Here is a 24,576-nt window from a genome sequence, read left to right on the forward strand (position 1 = left end):
CCATAGAAAGAACCTCAGCCATGGTCCAGTGTCCAAGTCTGCTTGAGCTTCCATAACACAGGACCACACACTGGGTGGCTTAAACAACTGACATTTATTATCTCACCGTCTGGAGGCTGGAAGTCCAAGGTCAAAGTGTCAGCAGGGTTGGTCTCCTGGGACCTCTCTCTTTGGATGTAGATGCCATTTCCTCCCTGTGTCCTCACGAGGTCATCCCTCTGTGTGTGTCTGTGTCCTAATCTCCTCTTCTCATAAGGACTCCAGCCATATTAGATTAGGGTCCATCCATATGACTTCATTTCACCTTGATTACGTCATTAAAAGCCCCATCTGCAAGTACAGTCACATGGGTGTTAGGACTTCAATGTATGAATTGGGGTTTGGGGCGGGGAATGGGGGCCACAATTCAGCCTGTAACGCCGGACAAGTGGCATGGCTCTGCAGAATCACTGATTTGAAAATTTGAGTACAGTTGTTGGAGAGTGAATTGGAGGAGTTCACCTGTGTAGGAAGGAAAGACAGGGAGAATAATTAAGGACGCAACAAAGCACGATTCTGAATGCTGTTACAGCTGCCGAGATGGGACAGCCCTCCCAGCAGGCCCCAACGTTGGCCTTCTGAGAAGGGGCTCTTTGAATACAAACACCCACTGACCTTTCCATCAAAGAGCACGCTGCAGGGTGTGGCACGGTGGCTCTGGGAGCTGTCCAGGAGGCCTCATCCCGGGGACCGACTTGGACATTTAATTGGGCTAAAAGGGACCACAGGTGGTAAGATGACCTTTTCATCTATAAGCAGGGAGTGATTTAAAAATCTTTTTTATTTTAAAGATTTTTTTTGATGTGGACCACTTTTAAAGTCTTTATTGAATTTGTTACAATATTGCTTCTGTTTTATGTTTTAGTGTTTTGGCCATGAGGCATGTGGGATCTTAGCTCCCTGACTAGGGATCGAACCCTCAGCCCCTGCACTGGAAAGTGAAGTCTTAACCACCGGACCATCAAGGAAGTCCCTAAACTGGGAGTGATTTAAACCTTGAGAACAGTAGCAGCTTCAGGTAAGACTGTTGCACTTGAAATTAGAAGAAGAGACAAGAGAGAGGGTCCACAGAATCGTGGCAGAGGGGTTTGACCCGTATGTGTCCGTCTCCCATATAATCCCCCTTTCTCTTCTGCTGGTGGAGCCTTTTGAAATAAAGAGTGACCTCACCAAGGGTCAAGGTGGGGTGGAAGGTTGGGTAAGTAAACTCAAGTTATTTTAGCTGAGACAGAGAGATATGGGGTGGGTGGGAGAGAAGAGAAAGCTCAAAGATAACAAACTTGCAATGCCTTCCAGAAATAATAAAATGTACACATATATCATCCAGAGTGGCCAGTTAAGGGTGACCTCTAGAGCAGGGGTCCCGAACCCCCGGGCTGCGGACCAGTACCAGTCCACGGCCTGTTAGGAACCGGGCCGCACAGCAGGAAGTGAGCAGCGAGCGAGTGAAGCTTCACTGCCTCTCCCCACCGCTCGCATTACCGCCTGAACCATCCCTGCCCCGCGCTCCTCTCCCACCCCGCCACCAGTCCTTAGAAAAATTGTCTTCCACTAAACTGGCCCCTGGTACCAAAAGGGTTGGGGACTGTTGCTCTAGAGCACAGAAGGTGGGGAGCCCACATGTTGGGCAGGGGCGAAGTAGCAGGGGCACGACGGCAGCTGTGCGATATTTACTAAAACCTTGGAAGGCCATTACCGAATATTTCTATTAATCTATATTTTTCTTTAAAAAGGCAGTAAAACACAGTCATGGAGGTTTACCACAAGTCAATCTCTTGCCAGCAATTAATTAATTAATTAATTAATTTACAGTAGGTCCTTGTTGGTTATTTATTTTAAATATAGCAGTGTGTACATGTCAAGCCCAAACTCCCTAATTATCCCTACCCACCTCACCTTCCACCATTCTCCCCTGGTAACCATAAGTTCATTCTCTAAGTCTGTGAGTCTGTTTCTGTTTTGTAAAAAAGTTCATTTGTATCATTATTCACATGTGATATCATATGATATTTTTCTTTCTCTGTCTGACTTACTTCACTTAGTATGATAATCTCCAGGTCCACCCATGTTGCTGCATATGGTATTATTTCATTCTTTGTAATGGCCAGCAATTTTTTGAAATGTTTTAAAAAGTTGTCTTAATAGCATAGAGATTTTTGAAATATCCTCTTTTCTCCTTTTCAAAAGAGAAAATTCTTACACATTAGCTTTGGAAAGTGAATCTAATTTTATAGAAAAAAAAAAGAGTTTTCTTTATATAGCAACATTCACACTCAGTGACCAATAGGATGCTTATTTGTTGGAAAGTAGTGTTGGGAGCTGACGCCATGCTGGGCGGGGTCAGTGGAAGAGTGTACTGGGTGGGATGGTGTCATTCTCTTTCAAGAGACTTAAAATCAAGGAGAGACTAGATTTGTGTAAACAGCAAACACATGAATGAAGCATTGTGATAAAGAAATGTTTCTAGGAACGGTTTGTAGAATTAGGTTGCATTTGCACTTTTGTAGATACAACCAGGGTAGCCTCCCAGCTCTGGACCATGTGACATCCAGAGGTTGGCAGAGGGCTGGGATCTGGAGGAGGGATAAGAATTCAAGGCAGCAGGAAACAAGGTGGGGGATCAAAGACAGGAGCCCGCTGGGTCTGCCCATTAGGGTGGGGATGCTGAGACTTGGGGTGGGGACCTATATTCCCCAAGGGACCAGTGTTGACTTCTGGTTGGGGAGCAGTAAAGGCAGAAGGGAGGGGGAAAACCAGCCACTGATGCTGAGCTGACGAATCCTCCATCACGGGAGGATGGCCACATTCTCTGCCCTGAAGCCTTTCATGTTCAGGGATTAGGACGGCACTGCGGTTGCACATGGAGTTCACAAAAAGCCACAAAAGATGAAGTGGTAGAGAAGCAAACGTGGAGAAATGAAAGAGGAGGTGGATATTTTTAAAACTCCCACATCTCCCATTGTACGCAAGTGATGCATTGGGTCTGAAAGTCTGAGGAAAAGCCTTAGGTCATCAATATATAGTATCCCTCTAAGTAAGCCCAAAGGAAGATTTGAAAGACCGCCTGGTCCAAATTTGCACCTTCAGGCAGGATCATGCTTCCAAGAAGATGAAAATAATCTATCCATATTGTATAGTTTTTCATAAATTATAGAACCACATGTCTGTATTTTAATTCAGCAGGGCTGAAGGATTCCCCCAGGTCTAATATAGGAAGCTGTAGATCTAATCCTCCTGAAGTTCCTTCAAAATTTATTTCCCAGCTCAATATATTTAGTGTATATATTTTTGCTTATGTTGGCAGATGTGAGGTTTTAATACTTCTATATTACCAGTGAAGGAAATGAGACACTGAGGAATGCAGAGGCGTGGCCAAGGTCATAGGGAAAACGATTGCTCCTGTCAAGGATTAAAGTTCTAAGCTTCTGGTTCCTGGCTTCATCTATCATGTAATATGGTGTTTGGCTGATCTGACGAGGGTCATAGGATAGGGTTGTGTTGAAGCTGTTTAAATAAGACTGGTCCATGTAAGAGTCAGCAATGTCTGTGCACATCCTAACAGGAGGTAAGGGGAGTGGGGGTAGGTGGCAAGACGGAGCCTGGGAAGTTTGGAAGGAGTGAGTAAGTGATGTGTGTGTGTGTGTGTGTGTGTGTGTGTGTGTGTGTGTGTGTGTCCTATCACTGCTTCAAGCAGTGATTCTCAAACATGACTGCGTATCAGAACGACATGGCAAGGTTTATTGTTTATTACCCTTGTCCTTGGGGAGTCCAAGAGGAGGACTTTTGCCATCCGTGGTCTCATGGCTGGTTGGGGCACCAGTGCCCCAAGTGCATGGATGGGGCTGGCTGAGATTTGTGGTCCAAGAGCCCACCTGGGCACGTGAGAGAGGAGCACTCTGTGTCAGGGTGCCCGTGGAACTGGCTGCGAGCATCGTGGAGATGTGTGGGGTGCACACGCAGATGCGTCCTGTGTCACCCGTGGGCACTGATTTCCCACGGGCAGCTTGCTTCGCCCTCTGTGGCCACACTCGTCATTGCCTTGTGTTTTCTGTTTTTTTTTTTTAACATCTTTATTGGAGTTTAACTGCTTTACAGTGGTGTGTTAGTTTCTGCTTTGTAACAAAGTGAATCAGTTACACATAAACATATGTTCCCATATCTCTTCCCTCTTGCGTCACCCTCCCTCCCACCCTCCCTATTCCACCCCTCTAGGTGGTCACAAAGCACCGAGCTGATCTCCCTGTGGTATGCGGCTGCTTCCCACTAGCTATCTATTTTAGGTTTGGTAGTGTATATATGTCCATGCCACTCTCTCACTTTGTCCCAGCTTAAGCTTCCCCCTCCTCGTATCCTCAAGTCCATCCTCTAGTAGGTCTGTGCCTTTATTCTCATTTTGATCTTAGGTTCTTCATGATCCATTTAAAAACAAATTTTTTTTAAGATTCTATATATATGGGTTAGCATACAGTATTTGTTTTCCTCTTTCTGACTTACTTCACTCTGTATGACAGACCCTAGGTCCATCCATCTCACTACAAATAACTCAATTTCACTTCTTTTATGGCTCAGTAATATTCCATTGTATATATGTGCCACATCTTCTTTATCCATTCATCTGTTAATGGAGAATTTGGTTGCTTCCATGTCCTGGCTATTGTAAGTACAGCTGCAATGGAAAATCTTGTACATGAATCTTTTTGAATTATGGTTTTCTCAGGGTATATGCCCAGTAGTGGGATTGCTGGGTCGTATGGTAGTTCTATTTGTAGCTTTTTAAAGAACCTCCATACTGTTCTCCATAGTGACTGTATCAATTTACATTCCCACCAACAGTGCAAGAGGGTTCCCTTTTCTCCATACCCTCTCCAGCATTTATTGTTTGTAGATTGTTTGATGATGGCCATTCTGACCGGTGTGAGATGATATCTCATTGTAGTTTTGACTTGCATTTCTCTAATGATTAATGATGTTTAGCATTCTTTCATGTGTTTGTTGGCAATCTGTATATCTTCTTTGGAGAAATGTCTATTGAGGTCTTCTGCCCATTTTTGGATTGGGTTGTTTGTTTTTTAGTTATTGAGCTGCATGAGCAGCTTGTAAATCTTGGAGATTAATCCTTTGTCAGTTGCTTCATTTGCAAATATTTTCTCCCATTCTGAGGGTTGTCTTTCATCTTGTTTATAGTTTCCTTTGCCGTGCAAAAGCTTTGAAGTTTCATTAGGTGCCATTTGTTTATTTTTGTTTTTATTTCCATTTCTCTAGGAGGTGGGTCAAAAAGGATCTTGCTGTGATTTATGTCTTAGAGTGTTCTGCTTATGTTTACTTCTAAGAGTTTGATAGTGTCTGGCCTTACATTTAGGTCTTTAATCCATTTTCAGTTTATTTTTATGTGTGGTGTTAGGGAGTGTTCTAATTTCATTCTTTTACATGTAGCTGTCTAGTTTTCCCAGCACCACTTATTGAAGAGGCTGTTTGTTCCCCACTGTATATTCTTGCCTCCTTTATCAAAGATAAGGTGACCATATGTGCGTGGGTTTATCTCTGGGCTTTTTATCCTGTTCCATTGGTCTATATTTCTGTTTTTGTCAGAACCATACTGTCTTGATTACTGTAGCTTTGTAGTATAGTCTGAAGTCAGGGAGCCTGATTCCTCCAGCTCCATTTTTCTTGCTCAAGATTGATTTGGTTATTTGGGGTCCTTTGTGTTTCCATACAGATTGTGAAATTTTTGGTTCTAGTTCTGTGAAAAATGCCAGTGGTAGTTTGATAGAGATTGTATTGAATCTGTAGATTGCTTTGGGTAGTATAGTCATTTTCACAATGTTGATTCTTCCAATCCAAGAACATGGTAGATCTCTCCATCTATTTGTATCATCTTTAATTTCTTTCATCAGTGTCTTATAATTTTCTGCATACAGGCCTTTTGTCTCCTTAGGTAGGTTTATTCCTAGATATTTTATTCTTTTTGTTGCAATGGTAAATGGGAGTGTTTTCTTAATGGGAGTGTTTTCACTTTCAGATTTTTCATCATTAGTGTATAGGAATGCAAGAGGTTTCTATGCATTAATTTTGTATCCTGCTACTTTACCAAAGTCATTGATTAGCTCTAGTAGCTTTCTGGTAGCATCTTTAGGATTCTCTATGTAGAGTAGCATGTCATCTGCAAACAGTGAGAGATTTACTTCTTCTTTTCTGATTTGGATTCCTTTTATTTCCTTTTCTTCTCTAATTGCTGTGGTTAATACTTCCAAAACTATGTTGAATAATCGTGCTGACAGTGGGCAACCTTGTCTTGTTCCTGATCTTAGTGGAAGTGTTTTCAGTTTTTCACCATTGAGAATGATGTTGCCTGTGGGTTTGTCATTTATGGCCTTTATTATGTTGAGGAAAGTTCCCTCTATGCCTACTTTCTGGAGAGCTTTTATCATAAATGGATGTTGAATTTTGTCAAAAGCTTTCTCTGCATCTATTGAGATCATATGGTTTTTCTCCTTCAATTTGTTAATATGGTGTGTCACATTGATTGATTTACGTATATTGAAGAATCCTTGCATCCCTGGGATAAACCCCACTTGATCATGGTGTATGATCCTTTTAATGTGCTGTTGGAGTCTGTTTGCTAGTATTTTGTTGAAGATTTTTGCATTTATGTTCATCAGTGATATTGGCCTGTAGTTTTCTTTCTTTGTGACATCCTTGTCTGGTTTTGGTATCAGGGTGATGGTGGTCTCGTAAATGACTTTGGGAGTGTTCCTCCCTCTGCTCTATTTTGGAAGAGTTTGAGAAGCATAGGTGTTAGCTCTTCTCTAAATGTTTGATAGAATTCGCCTGTGAAGCCATCTGGTCCTGGGTTTTTGTTTGTTGGAAGATTTTTAATCACACTTTCAATTTCGGTGCTGGTGATTGGTCTGTTCATATTTTCTATTTCTTCCTGGTTCAGTCTTAGAGAGTTGTGCTTTTCTAAGAATTTGTCCATTTCTTCTGGGTTGTCCATTTTATTGGCATATAGTTGCTTGCAGTAATCTCTCATGATCCTTTGTATTTCTGCAGTGTCAGTTGTTACTTCTCCATTTCTAATTCTATTGATTTGAGTCTTCTCCCTTTTTTTCTTGATGAGTCTGGCTAATCAATTTTGTTTCTCTTCTCAAAGTACCAACTTTTAGTTTTATTGATCTTTGCTATTGTTTCCTTCATTTCTTTTTCATTTATTTCTGACCTGATCTTTGTGATTTCTTTCCTTCTGCTAACTTTGGGGTTTTTTGGCTCTTGTTTCCCTAATTGCTTTAGGTGTAATGTTAGGTTGTTTACTTGAGATGTTTCTTGTTTCTTAAAGTAGGATTGTATTGCTATAAACTTCCTCCTTAGAACTGCTTTTGCTGCATCCTATAGGTTTTGGGTCATTGTGTTTTCATTGTCATTTTTTTCTAGGTATATTTTGATTTCCTCTTTGATTTCTTCAGTGATCTCTTGGGTATTAAGTAGTGTATTGTTTAGCCTCCATGTGTTTGTAATTTTACAGATCTTTTCCTGTAATTGATATCTAGTCTCATAGCGTTGTGGTTGGAAAAGTTACTTGATACAATTTCAATTTTCTTAAATTTACCAAGGCTTGATTTGTGACTCAAGATATGATCTATCCTGGAGAATGTTCCATGAGCACTTGAGAAGAATGTGTATTCTGTTGTTTTTGGATGGAATGTCCTATAAATATCAATTAAGTCCATCTTGTTTAATGTATCATTTAAAGCTTATGTTTCCTTATTTATTTTCATTTTGGATGTCTGTCCATTGGTGAAAGTGGTGTGTTAAAGTCCCCTACTATAAGGGTGTTACTGTCAATTTCCCCTTTTATGGCTGTTAGTATTTGCCTTATGTATTGAGGTGCTCCTATGTTGGGTGCATAAATATGTACAATAGTTATATCTTCTTCTTGGATTGATCCCTTGATCATTATGTATTGTCCTTCTTTGTCTCTTGTAATAGACTTTGTTTTAAAGTCTATTTATTCTGATATGAGAATTGCTACTCCAGCTTTCTTTTGATTTCTACTTTCATGGAATATCTTTTTCCATTCCCTCACTTTCAGTCTATATGTTTCCCTAGGTCTGAAGTGGGTCTCTTTTAGACAGCATATATATGGGTCTTGTTTTTGTATCCATTCAGCCAGTCTGTCTTTTGGTTGGAGGATTTAATCCACTTACATTTAAGGTAATTATCGATATGTATGTTCTTATTCCCATTTTGTTAATTGTTTTGGGTTTGTTATTGTAGGTCTTTTCCTTCTCTGTGTTTCTTGCCTAGAGAAGTTCCTGTAGCATTTGTCGTAAAGCTGGTTTGGTGGTGCTGAATTCTCTTAGCTTTTGCTTGTCTGTAAAGATTTTAATTTCTCCATCAATTCCGAATGAGATCCTTGCTGGGTAGAGTTATCTTGGTAGTAGGTTTTTCCCTTTCATCACTTTAAATATGTCTTGCCACTCCCTTCTGACTTGCAGAGTTTCTGCTGAAAGATCAGCTGTTAACCTTATGGGGATTCCCTTGTGTGTTATTTGTTGTTTTTCCCTTGCTGCTTTTAATATTTATCCTTTGTATTTAATTTTTGATAGTTTGATGAATATGTGTCTTGGCTTGTTTCTCCTTGGATTTATCCTGTATGGGACTCTGTGTACTTCCTGGACTTGATTAACTATTTCCTTTCCCATATTAGGGAAGTTTTCAACTCTAATCTCTTCAAATATTTTCTCAGTCCCTTTATTTTTCTCTTCTTCTTCTGGGAAACCTATAATTCGAATGTTGGTACGATAAATGTTGTCCCAGAATTCTCTGAGACTGTGCTCAATCCTTTTCATTCTTTTTTCTTTATTCTGCTCTGCAGTAGTTATTACCACTATTTTATCTTCCATGTCACTTATCCGTTCTTCTGCCTCAGTTATTCTGCTATTGATTCCTTCTAGGGAATTTTTATTTTCATTCATTGTGTTGTTCATCACTGTTTGTTTGCTCTTTAGTTCTTCTAGGTCCTTGTTAAACGTTTCTTGTGTTTTCTCCATTCTATTTCCAAGATTTTGGATCATCTTTACTATCCTTTTCTGAATTCTTTTTCAGGTAGACTGCCTATTTCCTCTTCATTTGGTAGGTCTGGTGGGTTTTTGCGTTGCTCCTTCATCTGCTGTGTGTGTCTCTGTCTTCTCATTTTGCTTAACTTACTGTGTTTGGGGTCTCCTTTTCTCAGGCTGCAGGTTCGTAGTTCCCGTTGTTTTTGGTGTCTGTCCCCAGTGGCTAAGGTTGGTTGAGTGTGTTGTGTAGGCTTCCTGGTGGAGGGGACTAGTGCCTGTGTTCTGGTGGATGAGGCTGTATCTTGTCTGTCTGGTGGACAGGTCCATGTCTGGTGGTGTGTTTTGGGGTGTCTGTGGCCTTATTATGATTTTAGGCAGCCTCTCTGCTAATGGGTGGGGTTGTGTCCTGTCTTGCTAGTTGTTTGGCATAGGGTGTCCTGCACTGTAGCTTGCTGGTCATTGAGTGGAGCTGGGTCTTGGTGTTGAGATGGAGATCTCTGGGAAATATTTGCTGTTTGATATTATGTGGAGCTGGGAGGTCTCTTGTGGGCCTGTGTCCTTAACTTGGCTCTCCCACCTCAGAGGCACACCCATGATGCCTGACTGGAGCACCCAGAACCTGTCATCCACATGGCTCAGAATAAAAGGGAGGAAAAAAAAGAAGGAAAGAAAGAACAAGACAACATAAAATAAAATAAAATAAAATAAAGTTATTAAAATAAAAAGTATTAAAAAATATTTTTTTAAATAGTAAAAAAAAAAAGAAAAAGAAACAAGAGAGCCACCAAACCAAAAAACAAATCCACCAATAACAAGATAACAAGCACTAAAAACTATACTAAAAAAACAAACAAACACCAAAAAAACTGGACGGACAGAACACTAGGACAAATGGTAGAAGCAAAGCTATACAGACAAAATCACACACAGAAGCATACACATACAAACTCACAAAAAGGGGAAAATGGGAAAAAATTATATATCGTTGCTCCCAAAGTCCACCTCCTCAATTTGGGACGATTTGTTATCTATTCAGGTATTCCACAGATGCAGGGTACATCAAGTTGATTGTGGAGATTTAATTCGCTGCTCCTGAGGCTGCTGGGAGAGATTTCCCTTCTCTGTTCGCACAGCTCCCGGGGTTCAGCTTTGGATTTGGCCCCGCCTCTGCATGTAGGTCGCCTGAGGGTGTCTGTTCACTCCCAGACGGGATGGGGTTAAAGGAGCAGCTGATTCAGGGGCTCTGACTCACTCAGGCCGGGGGTAGGGAGGGGTCCCGAGTGCGGGGCGAGCCTGCGGCTGCAGAGGCCGGCATGATGTTGCACCAGCCTGAGGCACACCGTGTGTTCTCTTGGGGAAGTTGTCCCTGGATCCCGGGACCTTGGCAGTGGCGGGCTGCACAGGCTCCGGTAGGGGAGGTGTGGATAGTGAGCTGTGCTCGCACACAGGCTTCTTGGTGGCGGCGGCAGCAGCCTTAGCATCTCATGCCCGTCTCTGGGGTCCACGCTGATAGCCACAGCTCGTGCCCATGTCTGGAGCTCATTTAGGCGGTGCTCTGAATCCCCTCTCCTCGCGCACCCCGAAACAATGGTCTCTTGCCTCTTCAGCAGGTCCAGACTTTTCCCCGGACTCCCTCCCAGCCAGCCGTGGCATACTAACCCCCTTCAGGCTGTGTTCACACAGCAACCCCAGTCCTCTCCCTGGGATCCAACCGAAGCCCGAACCTCAGCTCCCAGCCCCCGCCCGCCCCGCGGGTGAGCAGACAAGCCTCTTGGGCTGGTGAGTGCCGGTCAGCACCGATCCTCTGTGTGGGAATCTCTCTGCTTTGCCCTCCGCACCCCTGTGGCTGCGCTCTCCTCCGCGGTTCCAAAGCTCCCCGCCTCTGCCACCCACAGTCTCCGCCCGCGAAGGGGCTCCTAGTGTGTGGAAACCTTTCATCCTTCACAGCTCCCTCCCACTGGTGCAGATCCCATCCCTGTTCTTTCGTCTCTGTTTTTTCTTTTTTCTTTTGCCCTACCCAGGTACGTGGGGAGTTTCTTGCCTTTTGGGAGGTCTGAGGTCTTCTGCCAGCGTTCAGTAGGTGTTCTGTAGGAGTTGTTCCACGTGTAGATGTATTTCTGGTGTATCTGTGGGGAGGAAGGTGATCTCCATATCTTACTCTTCGGCCATCTTGAAGCTGTCTCTGCCTTGTGTTTTCTAAAACAGACACAACCTCACAACTTATTAACAAGAGATAACTGCTTTACTAAAGATGCCCTGGGGAATGAATAGTGTTAAACTGTGGGGGACATGGCAAACACTGATGAAATCCCCTTTAAGGTCCTTCTAGCCTTTCCCCAAAGGTCCTCTCCAAGTGCTTGCTAGGTTTTCTACATGTTTGCTTGAGTCACCATAACAAAGCACTGCAGGATGGGAGGCTTAACCAATAGAAAGTTACTTTCTCTCAGTCCTGGGGGCTGGAAATCCAGTATCAAGGTGTTGGCAGGGTTGGTTTCTCCTGAGGCCTTTCTCCTTGTCTTGTAGGCCATCTTCTCTCTGTGTCTCCACATCTTCCCTCTGTAATGGGACTGTGTCCAAATTTCCTCTTCTTATAAGACACCAGTCCTATTGGACTTGGGACTATCCATATGACCTCATTTTACCTTAATTACCTCTTTTAAGACCCTATCTCCAAATACAGTCACATTTGGAGTTATGATGGGTTAGAACCTTGATACATGAATTTTGTGGGGGACACAATTCAGCCTATATCATCATCCATCCATAACTTTTACACCCCCCCCCCCAGTTTGTCCCAATCAATTGCACGCTCTACTCAGTAAAGCCACAGCCCATACTCTGTACACCACCAATCCTGGCCCCTCCCCTTGGAAACCCCCGCTAAAGTGTACTTACTGATCCCTAAATCTCAAGCTGTTGCAATTCTGTACGTGTGTCTGTGGGAGGAGAAAATCCGTGTCTGCACCAGAGCCAGGGCAGCAGAGCACAGGCTGGTTCTTGGTGCCCCTTCTCTTGTGCCCTCTGCCCTAGCACAGCCTGCAAAACCATGGGATGCCGCCAAGGTTGCCGCTGGGAGAGCTCCCCCGCTCCCTCCAGCCACCGGGTGCTCTGAATTCCCAGCCACACAGGCTCCCCTTCGGAGGGTGTGGTTCTGCTTCTCAAGGGCAGGATGGAGCCCTGCTCTCCCTCCTTGGTCTGTGGTGCATTTGCGGATAGCACTGCAGTCCCATTTCTCCACCTTGACCTTCCTCTTCCCAACTCCACTTTCTAACCCGCTGGGGAGTCCTAAAAGCATCCCACCTGGGCCCTCCCACGTGTGAAATGGGGAACAGGGGGCGGGAGGAAGGAGGGTGAGAATTTAAGGAGCACGCTGTCAGGATGTGCCAGCAGGCAGATGCTTTGATAGCTTGCAAATGATTTGTGTGGTTAGGATATGTGCATGTATGCATAATTTATATATTAAGTCCATTTCTGTTGTTCTGTGAAATAGGATTTATTATAATGAATGTACCAATCTTCCCATTGAAAGGGGCCTTTCTACAGACACAATTCCCACCTAAAGCGGCTATAAATTAAGAAGATGGGTTCCCACAAGCCATAGGAGACTCGTGTTTCTTGCTGCTTCGTGGTCCTGCTCACGTGTGCTCACAGGGCACAGATGAGGGCTCGGACCCAGCGCTTCTGCCTCAGCCTCCTCGGGCAGCCTGTGCTCACAGGTTTTGAAGTTTCCATCCGGTGCTCGTGCTGTTGATTGTATTTATCTGTCCTGGTTCCATCTTGAAATGTACATTCTCGTTTGAACACTCCCCAAAGAACCACGTTCAAGCCTCTTCTTTGATGGTGTCCAGAGGGGTTCTGTTCTCTCCTTTCACTGTGCTTTTATTCTTTGGTATGAAGCTCATCAACCCCCTCCTGGGAACTGGGGAGCTGCCAGCAGGGCCAGGACCAGGCTGCACAATTCCGGCACCCAGGGCACACAATTTAAGGAGGCGCTGATTCTCGGGTTTGAGCAAGTGCAGCGTCAGCATGTGCATGGACCTGAGAGTGAGTGCCTCCTTAAATCTTGCACCTGCCCTGCGGTCACCACTTCTTACTTCCTCCTCCAAACTCAGGAAGTAGCTTCTGTGGATCCAACAGGTCGGGTTTCAAACAGTAGGTCACCCAAATATTCCCAGGTCCCACCAGGGCATCTGCGTCCCAGGGTGGCTGTGAGGCAGAGATGGTGGGACTCCACCCCGGAGCGGTCACCGTGGGCCATTCCCAGGCAGTAAGGACAATCAGGAAAGTACAGGGAATGGGGAGAGAATTAAGATTTGCCATGATTGTTGGGATACAGAGCTGGGGGTGCCCACTGGGAACAGAAAGCCTGGACAAGAAGGGCATGGAGGTGGCCTGAAAACCCCCTGGGGCGTGAAGTGAGGGAGGAAGGAGCCGTGGAGGAGGAAGTTGAAGGGAGATGCTGCTGAGGTGATGGAGGTGATGGAAGCCAATGCAGGAGAGTCAGAGACAGGGCTGTGACTAGCATTGATTCCAAGAGCAGCTGTTGATTGAATGTCTGTGTTCTGGGTGAAAGTTGAGACCCGTGGGGCATCTGAGGATCATATAGCTGTACCCAGGTCCTCATTTATTTATCTACATGAGCTATTCCATAGTCACCACTTGGGTATGTTTGTATTTCTGGTAGGTCCTCGGCACGTGAGAAGTTACTGTTATCCTTCGGAGGATCTGCCATGAGAAGGCATCGTTGTTACCACTCTGAGGCTCCTGTGCTTGAATCTGGGCCCAGTTGAAGCCGGCAAGCTGCAGGAAGGACCAAGGAGACAGGCAGTCACACGCATCTCAGTTCTGTGCATCAGCCACATTCTCATCTGTGACGTATACCTTGTGAAAATCAAGCGCCCACTCGGATGCTTCTCAGGGTCTTAGGAGTCCAGACCTGGGCAAAAGGATCTTCACAGCCAGGTTGGACGGGCAGATTCCAGGGTCAAAGCCATTTTCCTCCTGCTTCTTGTGAGGCTATGACACCCAATAGGCAAAGCTGGGGGAGCTGCTCTCCTCTGAGGTCCCAGCGTGACTCTCCAAGTCCATGACCCCACCAGGGGATGAGTTTCTGGGGTGCAAGCAGGCTGGCAGGTTTGGGACTGGAGGAGGAGTGGGGAATGTTCAACTCTGAAGGCTGAGACTGTGCTACAGAGGATGAGGAAACGGCAGCTCCTGAGAAAACCAGGAGGGGTGTGGAACGGCCGGCACCGGCATTTTCAGAACTGGTCTTCCTTTGAAAAAAAAAATCCCTTCTGTCCACCGACATTGAAAGTGCATTTTCCACATGTCTAAATCCTGTACCCCTTGAAATTATGTTCAATGGCAAACCTGTGATGATCCGTGTGCCTCTGACTTTGACTATTTTGTCATCTGTGGTTTCCTTCCCTCCCTGGCAGGACTTGGAGATGTGACCGAGCCCGCCTTCTTCCTTTGCTCCACTAGGTGGCCCTGGGAGCCCTCAGATATCTGCCAGGCGTTCAGACAGGTGAATGAATCTCATTGGTTCACGGGAGGCATGATGCCACTGGGCAGCCCTTTTTAAGAGAAAAGCCAGGACCGGGGAGCTGCGACCCCTGAGCAGTGCTCTCCGTGTGGCTGGTAGAGATATTGGAGCTGCTGTTACAGCATCATGAGTGAGGTGAGTGGGGCTTTGACTCCTGGAGGGAAACCTGGGGGTGAGAAGGGGCTCAGTTAGGCTCAGAAAATGTAGAACACTTCGACCCTGGAACCATTTGCTTGGGAGACTGACTCTGTTCATATCTGGGTTTGCATGGCAAGTGCAGACATTGGTTAAGTTTGCAACTTTTAAAAATTCACCTTAGGTAGAGAAAGGGATTCATTGTTTTGCTTGTGATTTAATTGTGACTTTGGAAAGTGCTTTGGGGTCTAGACCTCAGGAGAGAAAGCTGAGTGTTTTTAGTCCCTTGCGAAGATTTGCACTCTTGCAGCGTGTGTGTCTTCACGTGTTTTCCTTGGTGGGTACCTGTCAGAATGTGAGCAGACAGGCCAGCTGACGAAAGTCAGCCTCAGAAGAGAAGTGAGGGAAGGATTGCATTGCACGGCCATGTGGAAGCATTGCCTGTACAAACTACATCTGCAGTTAATCAGAGTAAAACCAGTAGAGAAATGCAAATTGTATGAACCACAAAAAATCTGCGCGTATGGGCGTGTGTGTCTAAGACGGGAGAAACTCTGGCTCCAATTTTCAATTGAAAGTCACTGCTCTGTATCTGTTTATCCAGAAGAGTTTGTTGGCGCAAACTGATAGCTCATTGTATTTTTTAAAAGACCCTATTCTCTGTCTTTCTTTTCAAAAAGGCAGTTTTGGGGTTGTACACCAACACCCTCTAATTCCACTTGGTAGCTGAGATAAATTCACTTTCATATCGTTTTGGCCGGCACTTAAATCATTATTTTAAAAAATCTTTTATTTTGCCTTTTTTTTTTTTTTTGACAGACGGTTGATCCTTTTTTTTTTGACAGATGGGTCATCTTTTTTTTTTGAAATCTACAGTAAAATTAACAACTTCAGAAATAAAATGCCTCTTCCCTGCTTTCATCTCTCTGATGGGTGACTTTTGATATAAACATGACATGAAGACGGAGCAGGCAAAGCGTTATAAAATTTAGGAACAGGGTTTGGGTTGGAGCCAAGGGATCGGGCAAGAAAGAGTGCGAGCGTGGATGGAGGATGGGGAGGCAGAAACCTTCCAGCAGCAGCAAACCTTCCACCACAGCAGCTCCTGTTTGCCCAGTGTCCCCAGTACCAAGCAGGGCATCCAGTAACCTTATTTGAACTTCCCCACAAGCCTGTGAAGTAGGTGCTATTATGATTCCCAATTGATGGATGAGGAAACTGAGGTTCAGAGAAGTTCAAGGTCAGCTGGCTCAAAGCCACCAGCTAGTGAAGGGCAGATCCAGGACTCGGGTGGGTCTTGATGTCCAAATTGCGTATGGAATTTTCTGATCCGTATGAACAATGCATGCCAGAGAAAGCGAAAGAGGTGGAGAGTGGGGAGCTGAGGCCAGGAAGCTGGGGCTCTGAAACAGAGACAGGGCAATGAGAGCCAGGCCTTCTTTTCCTGAATGCTCAGGTGAGGGGCTTTCTGTAGACTGGACAGAGATTTCAGTATATTCTCTGTTTGCATCGGCTCACCATACTTGCAAGTAGAAGGGATGGCCGTGTGGGGTGGGGTTTTTTTATACAACTTAATAGTTTCAGATAGAAGAAGGGCTTAGAAGCCTGTGTAGCCCAGGGGGCCCCCCTCTTCCATCAAGTTAGCTAAAGGGGACTCTTCGGGTGTGGGGATCCCCCCGTTGGCTCTCCCCTCTGGCTGTCACCCATCTTCAGCAGAGGCTCCTTGTCCCATGCCACACTCATGAGCTTTCGAGAATGCCTCAGCTTGGCAGTGTCACTTAACTGTGGGTCCCCAGGGAGACAGCAAACTTCCCAGAGCTCACCCATCATGAGGATCACAACCTCGTTTCTGCTGAACATGTAATTAGGGCAGCTCTGCAGCCGCGGCCCCGCCCCCCAGCATTCCGTCAGAGGCCTTTGCGGGCTCTTCCAAGAACTCTGCCTTCTTCCTTAAATGTTGATAAAATCCCACAACATGAACATCTCACACCTTTGCCCCCCTTTGCTTCCCTTCCAGCTCTCTCCGCCTTTCTTCCTCCTGCACCCATCCCCCCCCCCCCCCCCCCACGTCACGTGCAGCCCCGGTGACCAGGTCTGCAGCTCATCTCCAAGTTTCTGGGAGCGTGCCCCTCGGAGGGCGGGAATTTGTCCCTTGACTCAAACTTAAATCTGCTTAAAACATTTAATAAAGTTGAACAGAAGCTCCTTTTCTGGGTAGAGGACGGGATCTCTCCCCCCTTCCCCCTAAGCTTTTCTTTAGTTGGATGACTTCCATGTAGCTTCTAATTTTAATAATTCTCAGGCGGGGATGGATTTCAGATGATCATTTACTTACCCCAGAGGGCCAAAGCAATGGATTTTGTCAGACTTTCCCCTGACCTCAGGATTTATTTGGGTCTGATGGGCACAGAGTTGCTGCTCCAGCTGTCAGGGTATAGTGCCGGCTGCAGAAATTCCCTAGCTCACAGCTGGGCTGGGAGGAGAGGTCCCTAAAGGGCCACAGGCTCCCTGGGGTGAGCTCTCTCTTTGAGTTCTTGCAGGCTTTGGTGGGGGGACTGAGCCTGGAGCTGGTTTTAAACTGGGTGACTTTACGACCACACATCTTTTTCCCCTTTGACGCTTTTTAGGGGTAAATGGCATGTGATGGAAAAGAGCAGCTCAAGTATAGCAAGGAAAGTAAAGTCCAAATTTAGGGTAACCTGAGAGAGTGGAGGTGGTTTGCAGGGGTGTCTCATTGGCATTTCAGTATTAAAGTGTGTCAGATGCGCCTGGAACAATCTACGAAATGAGCTGGAAGACAATTTAGCCGGGATCAGGATACAGCCTTCGGTACGTTCACTGGATCAAAAATCCTAAACACCAAGGTTGAAGTTTACAAAATGTATTCTCATCTCTTCCCTGCCCAAGAAAGAGAAAGGCTCCTTTTTTTTCGTGACCTAATAATACCATTTGAAAAAAAGTTCCACCAACAATGACACTCAGTTCCATCTTCTCATTCAGGTGTCTGTTTTTAAGTTGCTTTTTAAAAGAACTTATTTAGGAGAGCCAGGAGCAAGATATTAATGCATAAAGGCACACATTTGGAGAGTTGATTTAAAAAATGACACACACCATCGCCCTGTTTGTGAGAGGATGGGGGAGTTCCTGGTTGCATAATGCATCTGTTGACAGCTGTGAATTAGACTTGAGACTCCTTTGGGAAAGCGCTCTCCTGATGCTTCCCTGTTGCTGTTCACAGTCTCTTTTCTTGCATCGGCTTGGATGGGATGTGCAATTTGGTGCCAGGTTTCTGGGCCTTTCTCGCATCCAGACATTGGCCACGACAAAAGGACCACACCTGTCAAGCCATGGTTTGAACACACCGAGGAATTTTGTGGGTCAAATCTTTAGACCCACATGTGTATCCTTAGCACAGAATCAGAAGCTACTTGCCTGATACATTAAATCTCTAAAGCAAGAAGAAAGCAGTGAACAGTGTTGCTCTGGACAGAGATTGCAAGGGAAAGCTTTGCCCACTTATATTGGAGGGCGGGGGATGGAAAAGACTTGATTTTTTTCCCGGAAGTAGCCATTGGTTTAAAAATCACATATGACACGGGTTTAGGGCTCATCTACTCAGCTCTCAGGGTAACCCTTTGGTGAGAGAAATAGTAAGATGAAACAGGCCTAAAATGAAAATTAGTATAGTTGTGTGCTTCCTATGATGTAATAGTGAACTGAAACAGATGCTGACGGGTGAGTAATAGGTTTGCAAGGAACAGTATAATTTAGACCAGTTAAGCACGGATTCTGAGGGTAACTGTGCACAGTGTAGATTTTGCAACTGGCCCCAAAGGCTTAGCAAGAGAAGGTCAAATGAAAATGCAATTCCTTATGTAATTTTAACCTCATTTGGGGATATACCTGAGAGGAGATATAGGAAGATCCAGCAAAATCCATATGGTTTTGCTGGATCACACATTGATAGATGCTCTCTCTACTCTAATTGGGAACAGTAGGTCTAGAAAGACACCAATTGCAACCTGGGTTCGAGTTTCAACATTTCCTAAGTGGGAAGAGGCCACAGTGGAGCAAGAAAATGTGTTTGCTGGGCTGGTGATGGTAATGGATTATTATAAGATTGATTTCCCCCATCCTGCATTTCATTAACGAATACTGTGGGATTAAGTCTCACCGTTTTTCTCTTTTGAATTCTAAGAGTGACAGAATGCAAGATGTATTTTTTTTTAGAGAGAAAAATTGAATAAATGACTCACAATTGATTTTATTAGGGGTTTAGTAGAATAGTGTGATCAAGATGAAGAGGAAACATGAGCTTTTGTAATGGGAAGTGCCTCGAATTTATGATGAACACATTCTCTGCATTATTTTTTAAAATTCTAATTTCCTCTCTCAGTGCTTTATCAGAGGTGTTGTCATAGGTGGAAAGAATTCACAATTTGTTTGGGGTCTTTCTGTTCTTGGTCCACGGGGCACACTGAACTATTTGAACACCTGAATGATATCATGAACCCAAGCCTGGGGCTTTCCATTAATTTAGAATGACTTTCCAGAAAGGGCTTCATAGTGGGGGAAAAGAAAGATTTTATGGGATGCATATGCACAGGTATATATTATATTTGATTGATATTTTTATGAAACACTGCAGTAAAGATCATGCTGTTAAAGTACCACAGACTGAGTGACTTATAAACAATAGAAATTTATCGCTCACGATTCTGGAGGCTGGCCGTCTGAGATCAGGGTGTCAGCATCCTTGGGTGAAGGATCTCTTCTGGGTTGCAGACTTCCCACTGTATCCTCACCTGGTGGAAGGGGTGAAGGAGCCTTCTGGGGTCTCTTTTATAAAGGCACTAATCCCATCCATGAGGGCTCCACCCTCATGACTTAATCACCTCCCAAAGACCCCACCTCCTAATGCCATCACTTTTGGGTGTTAGGATTTCAGCATGTGAATTTTGGGGGACACAAACATCCAGACCATAGCAAGTATTATGGGTTGCATTTTATTTATTAGAATTATCCTACCTAGACTTTGAACTTCCTGAGTCATCCACAGACCTGGCTCCTGGCTTGGCACTTTGTAATGTTCAGTAGATTAATCTACTGGATGAATCAGTAGATTTCAGGTTGTGGATTTATCAGTTACTGTGACCAACAGACCAGCACCCTCTTCTCTAAATGTTGAGATTTGTGGTCCAGGTGAGTTTGGAAAGCAAAAAATTCTCTCTTTTGTTGTTTATGGGTTTGAAACCTGTGTTTGCCATTTAAATCCTTTTAAATTGGAAATGGGTGCATTGTTATACATGCAAAATAAATACCTTCACGGCAGGCAAAGAAAATGAGAAAAACTTAGAAGAATCTCAATAGAAAGAACTCTTGACATTTGGGAAAATGTCAAGGAAAATAGGGAGCTGAGGGAGGGATGGAGAATTCTAATATCCTTCAGTTTGGGGTTATTCTACATTGAGATTATTTTGATTCAGACAAGTTCTGTGAAATTCAAACAAAAAGGGGTGGTAACCTGAGGGGCAGAACCCGTGACTACCTTGAAAAATGGCTGATGTATTGAAATGGAAAACTAATTTGACTGGGATTAGAGGCGAATAAGAAATAGTCCAAACTGATCTTTAGTAAGTTAGCTCCATATGCCCAATCGTCATCAGCCAAACTGTGAATCTGGAGTATTGTTGCAGGCGCAATATATCTAGCATACAGGAAGCAAGTTGCATATTTAAATATTTTAATTAATACTTAAAAATGAAGCACCAATGTTAGTACTAATTAAAACAAACATTTTAATTATAGGTGCATATTTAAATATTTCAAATTAATTTATATTTGAAATAGGAATACAGGACAATTCATATGCTAAAAGACATCAATTCATATTTGTCCTCCTGGGAAGTAGGACATTGAATTGTGCATCCAGGCTGCTGTGCAGTCTCGTGGGGTCTGTCTCCACTCTTTTATTGTCCCCAGGCACAAACTACTTACCGTTCTTCCAGTCTTTGGAATGAAGTGAGGTATAAATAAGGAATGGGGAAACATTTTCCATTCGATTTGGTACAGGTGCCCTTTGTGTACAGATAGGAGAATGTTCTATAGCTCTTTGCTTTGTGTCATAGGCCAAGCAAGCTTGCCACATCTGGCAACGGCCCAAACCCATAAATCCAACATCCATTTCTGGGCTGTTTTACATGAACCATTCAGTATAAGTTACACATTCCAGGCATCAATCTGCTTGAATATTGTTTGTGCCTTGCAAATAGCCCTACATTTATGCTTCAGAATCTCACTAAATGACTTCTTGTTCCATATCTGAAAGGGAAACGCTTGGCCATATTTATAACATTGCCAGTGGAAAAATCAAGCACCCACTAAATGCCATTATTTTATATTTTACTCTTAATCTGCCACTTTTTAAATAAAAGGAAGACAAATTAGAATCATAAAGCAAGAAGGTAATCATCCACACATTGAAAACGCTCCTGCAGGACATCTAAAGGGAAGAAGCCCCAAAGTTTGAACTGCCCCACTCAAAGAGGGCAATTTTCATATCATGATGGAGCTATAAGGAAGAACAGGGAGTCCTTGGCTCTGGGAGGTTTCAGCCTCCAGTTTGAGGACACTGGTGGATTTCCTAAGACTGAAATATCTCAAGTCATCCATATTGCAGTCCTTCACCAAATGGCCTGGAATGTCTTTTGAATGTTAGTTTTCAAATACTTGCTTATGGAGATTTGATAACTGAGTTTCTTTCTGGATTGACGTGAGATTACACTTTGCTGGCTGTTACGATCCAAAACTGTTGTGGAGTGGCACGGTGAAAGAAATGGTCATCTGTCCCCATAACACTGCACTTGTATCGTGGCCAAGGTTCTAGCAAAGTGACTAGTTATTTTAATTTTATACGATGCATGAGAAGAGGACCCCAGAGACTGACAATACTCATTAACATTGGTCTTAACCAAACAAGAGAGTAAAAATATAGCGAGGAAATACGTTCTTTCTTTTTCCCAAGATCTTTTTGAAATTTTTTTTTTAGCCAATACACTTTTCTGTCAGTCATGTGGTTAAATTCCAATATTTAAAAACTAATTAAGAAATTACACTTGTTTTAAAGATTAAGATTCCTTTTTTTTTTCGGTACGCGGGCCTCTCACTGTTATGGCCTCTCCCGTTGTGGAGCACAGGCCCTGGACGCGCAGGCTCAGCGGCCATGGCTCACAGGCCCAGCTGCTCTGTGGCACGTGGGATCTTCCCGGACCGGGGCATGAACCCATGTCCCCTGCATCGGCAGGCGGACTCTCAACCACTGTGCCACCAGGGAAGCCCTAAGATTCTTACATAAATAATTTCCTTACTAAGTATTATCCACTGTTTCCTTAGGGGTTGTTAGAAAAATATCACTTTATTTTCTTGAGCCTGGCAAAATGGATAATTGTGCCCAGGCTTTTCTTTTCCACATTTCCGCACGCTTGTTTGATGTGCAGAAGAATCCCTGAGGCCGTGAAGTGGTCAAATTCTGAGCCTGAGAGCATCCACTGTGATGGTCTCCTCATTTGGGAGGGTTGAGAGGTCATCAGTAGACACAGGTGTTGACACAAACCTGCCCACGTTCAAGGTGGCAGAGTGTGTTGAACCCTCTATAAAGATCCTCTCTCTTCATGAGTCTCAAAGAGCTGTAGATGGAGATGCAACAAGCAAAACTTCAAACTATTATGCCATGGGAACACATCCCTGAAACAATTCAAGGTGGTTTGAAATGATTCTGGTCTCTCCCTAGTGAAACCATCGCTATCCTGCCCCTTGCTTTCTTTGACTTTTTCACCATTAGCTGTGGTAATTCTAATAATAAACATCCACAAGTACTTAAAAACTAACATTCAAAGCTTATCAGCTTTTGGGGAACCATTTCCTCAGTCATCCTGCAGATCCGTGACAGAGCAATGGAATGGTGTACACAGTGACCGTGGGTATCAATTCTCAAGAAGAGTGTACCCTCTCAGGGAAAAAATTGGAGCATGCGTGCACAATAATTTTTTATTAACTTATTTTAAAATTATTTATTCATGCTAATGTGCTCATCTCTTAAGTGCAGTTATGAAACATACCAAAAATAAGCATTGAAAAGAATGACAGAATGATGAAATAAGCTATACTTTAGATATCTTGCTAATTGTGATGGCTTTATTAATCTTAGTCAAAATTTCAAGGCACCGTATATACTTGTGTGAGATAATTGTTGATGGAAAACATGGAAATCTATAGTTCAAATAGTCTTGGTAACTAATAGTCTTGGTAACTGCACTTCTTTTTTTAAAAAAAAAATTATTTATTTATTTTATTTTGTTTATTTTTGGCTGTGTTGGGTCTTTGTTGCTGTGCGCGGTCTTTCTCTAGTTGTGACGAGCAGGGGCTACTCTTCATTGTGGTGCACGGACTTCTCATTGCGGTGGCTTCTCGTTGCGGAGCACGTGCTCTAGTAGATGTGGCACATGGGCTCATTAGTTGTGGCTCATGGGCTCTAGAGCACAGGCTCAGTAGTTGTGGCACACAGGCTTAGTTGCTCTGCGGCATGTGGGATCTTCCTGGATCAGGGCTCAAACCCTTGTCTCCTGCATTGGAAGGCGGATTCTTAACCACTGCGCCACCAGGGAAGCCCTGCGCTTCTTTTTGAGCTGAATTTGTTGAGTGTGATTTTTAAGCTTGTATTGGCACTTGTGAAGATATTCTAATAGGAGAAGTGTTAGGTAGCATTTCCATTGTTTCCCTGTTGCTTTTGCTGGAAGTATTAATATCTGTGAAAATTTTATGCAGGAATTTTTTTATTCCTGTAAAAAACAGAAAATTTACCATCTTTCTCATTTTTAAGTGTGTAATTCAATCGTATGGTTTATTTACTTCGTTGTGAAACAGATCTCCAGAATTTTTCATCTTGTAAAACTGAAATTCTACCCATTAAACAACTCCCTGTTCTCCTTCCTCTATCCTCTGTTAACCACCTTTCTATTTTCTGTCTCTATGAATTTGACTACTTTAAGTACCTCACATAAGTGGAATTATACAATATTTGTCTTTTTTTTTTTTTTGTAACGGGCTTGTATTACTTAGCTTCACGTCCTCAAGGTTCATCCATGTTGTAGCATGTGACTATGCAGGAATTTTTTAAAGCCACTTACCTACTGTGGTGCGATTAGGTTGGTTAAATGTAGGTGTATAAATATAAATCCTCTTACCGGAGCACAAGGAACTGCAGTGCAGCATGTGGTGATATTCCAAGAGCAACTTAAGAGTGAGGGAGTCATAGAAATCAAAGTCATGGTTACCAAAGGGGAAAGTGGTGGGAGGAGGATTAATGGATACATACCACTATATATAAAAGAGATAAGCAACAAGGTCCAACTGTACAGCACAGGGAACTATATTCAGTATCTTGTAAAAACCTATAATGGAAAAGAATCTGAAATAGTATATATATATATATTATATATAATATGTATATATAAAACTGAATCATTTTGCTGTACACCTGAAACTAACACAACATTGTAAATCACTATACTTCAATTAAAAAAAAAAGGGAAAAAAAGAGGGAGGGTGTTCTGGACAATCCTCAGTCGTAGGATTTCCACTGTTTCCCACCCACCAAATGATGATGTCGATATCAATCCAGATAATAGCTACTGGTAACATCTAATTTCTTTCTTACTGATCTTAGATCCTAAACTGATATACATAGACATTCTGAAATTCTCTTCACCACGCATAGTTGTAAGAGTTGAGCACCTTGCAGCCCCT

The 24,576-nt window shown here is 43.6% G+C and overlaps 1 protein-coding gene across 1 annotated transcript in view; it reads left to right on the top strand.

Moving 5' to 3' along the window:
- The first annotated feature begins 14,642 nt into the window (after positions 1-14,642).
- The window catches only part of PCP4 (Purkinje cell protein 4), a 55,828-nt gene continuing 45,894 nt past the window's right edge, over positions 14,643-24,576 (top strand). The window contains exon 1 of the mRNA XM_082655547.1: positions 14,643-14,772. Within this exon, the coding sequence (XP_082511673.1) occupies positions 14,764-14,772 (9 nt within the window). The 5' untranslated portion in view covers positions 14,643-14,763. The remainder of the gene's footprint in view (positions 14,773-24,576) is intronic.

Source organism: Grampus griseus, assembly GCF_964374135.1.
Source record: "Grampus griseus genome assembly, chromosome: 5".
Lineage (NCBI taxonomy): Eukaryota > Metazoa > Chordata > Mammalia > Artiodactyla > Delphinidae > Grampus > Grampus griseus.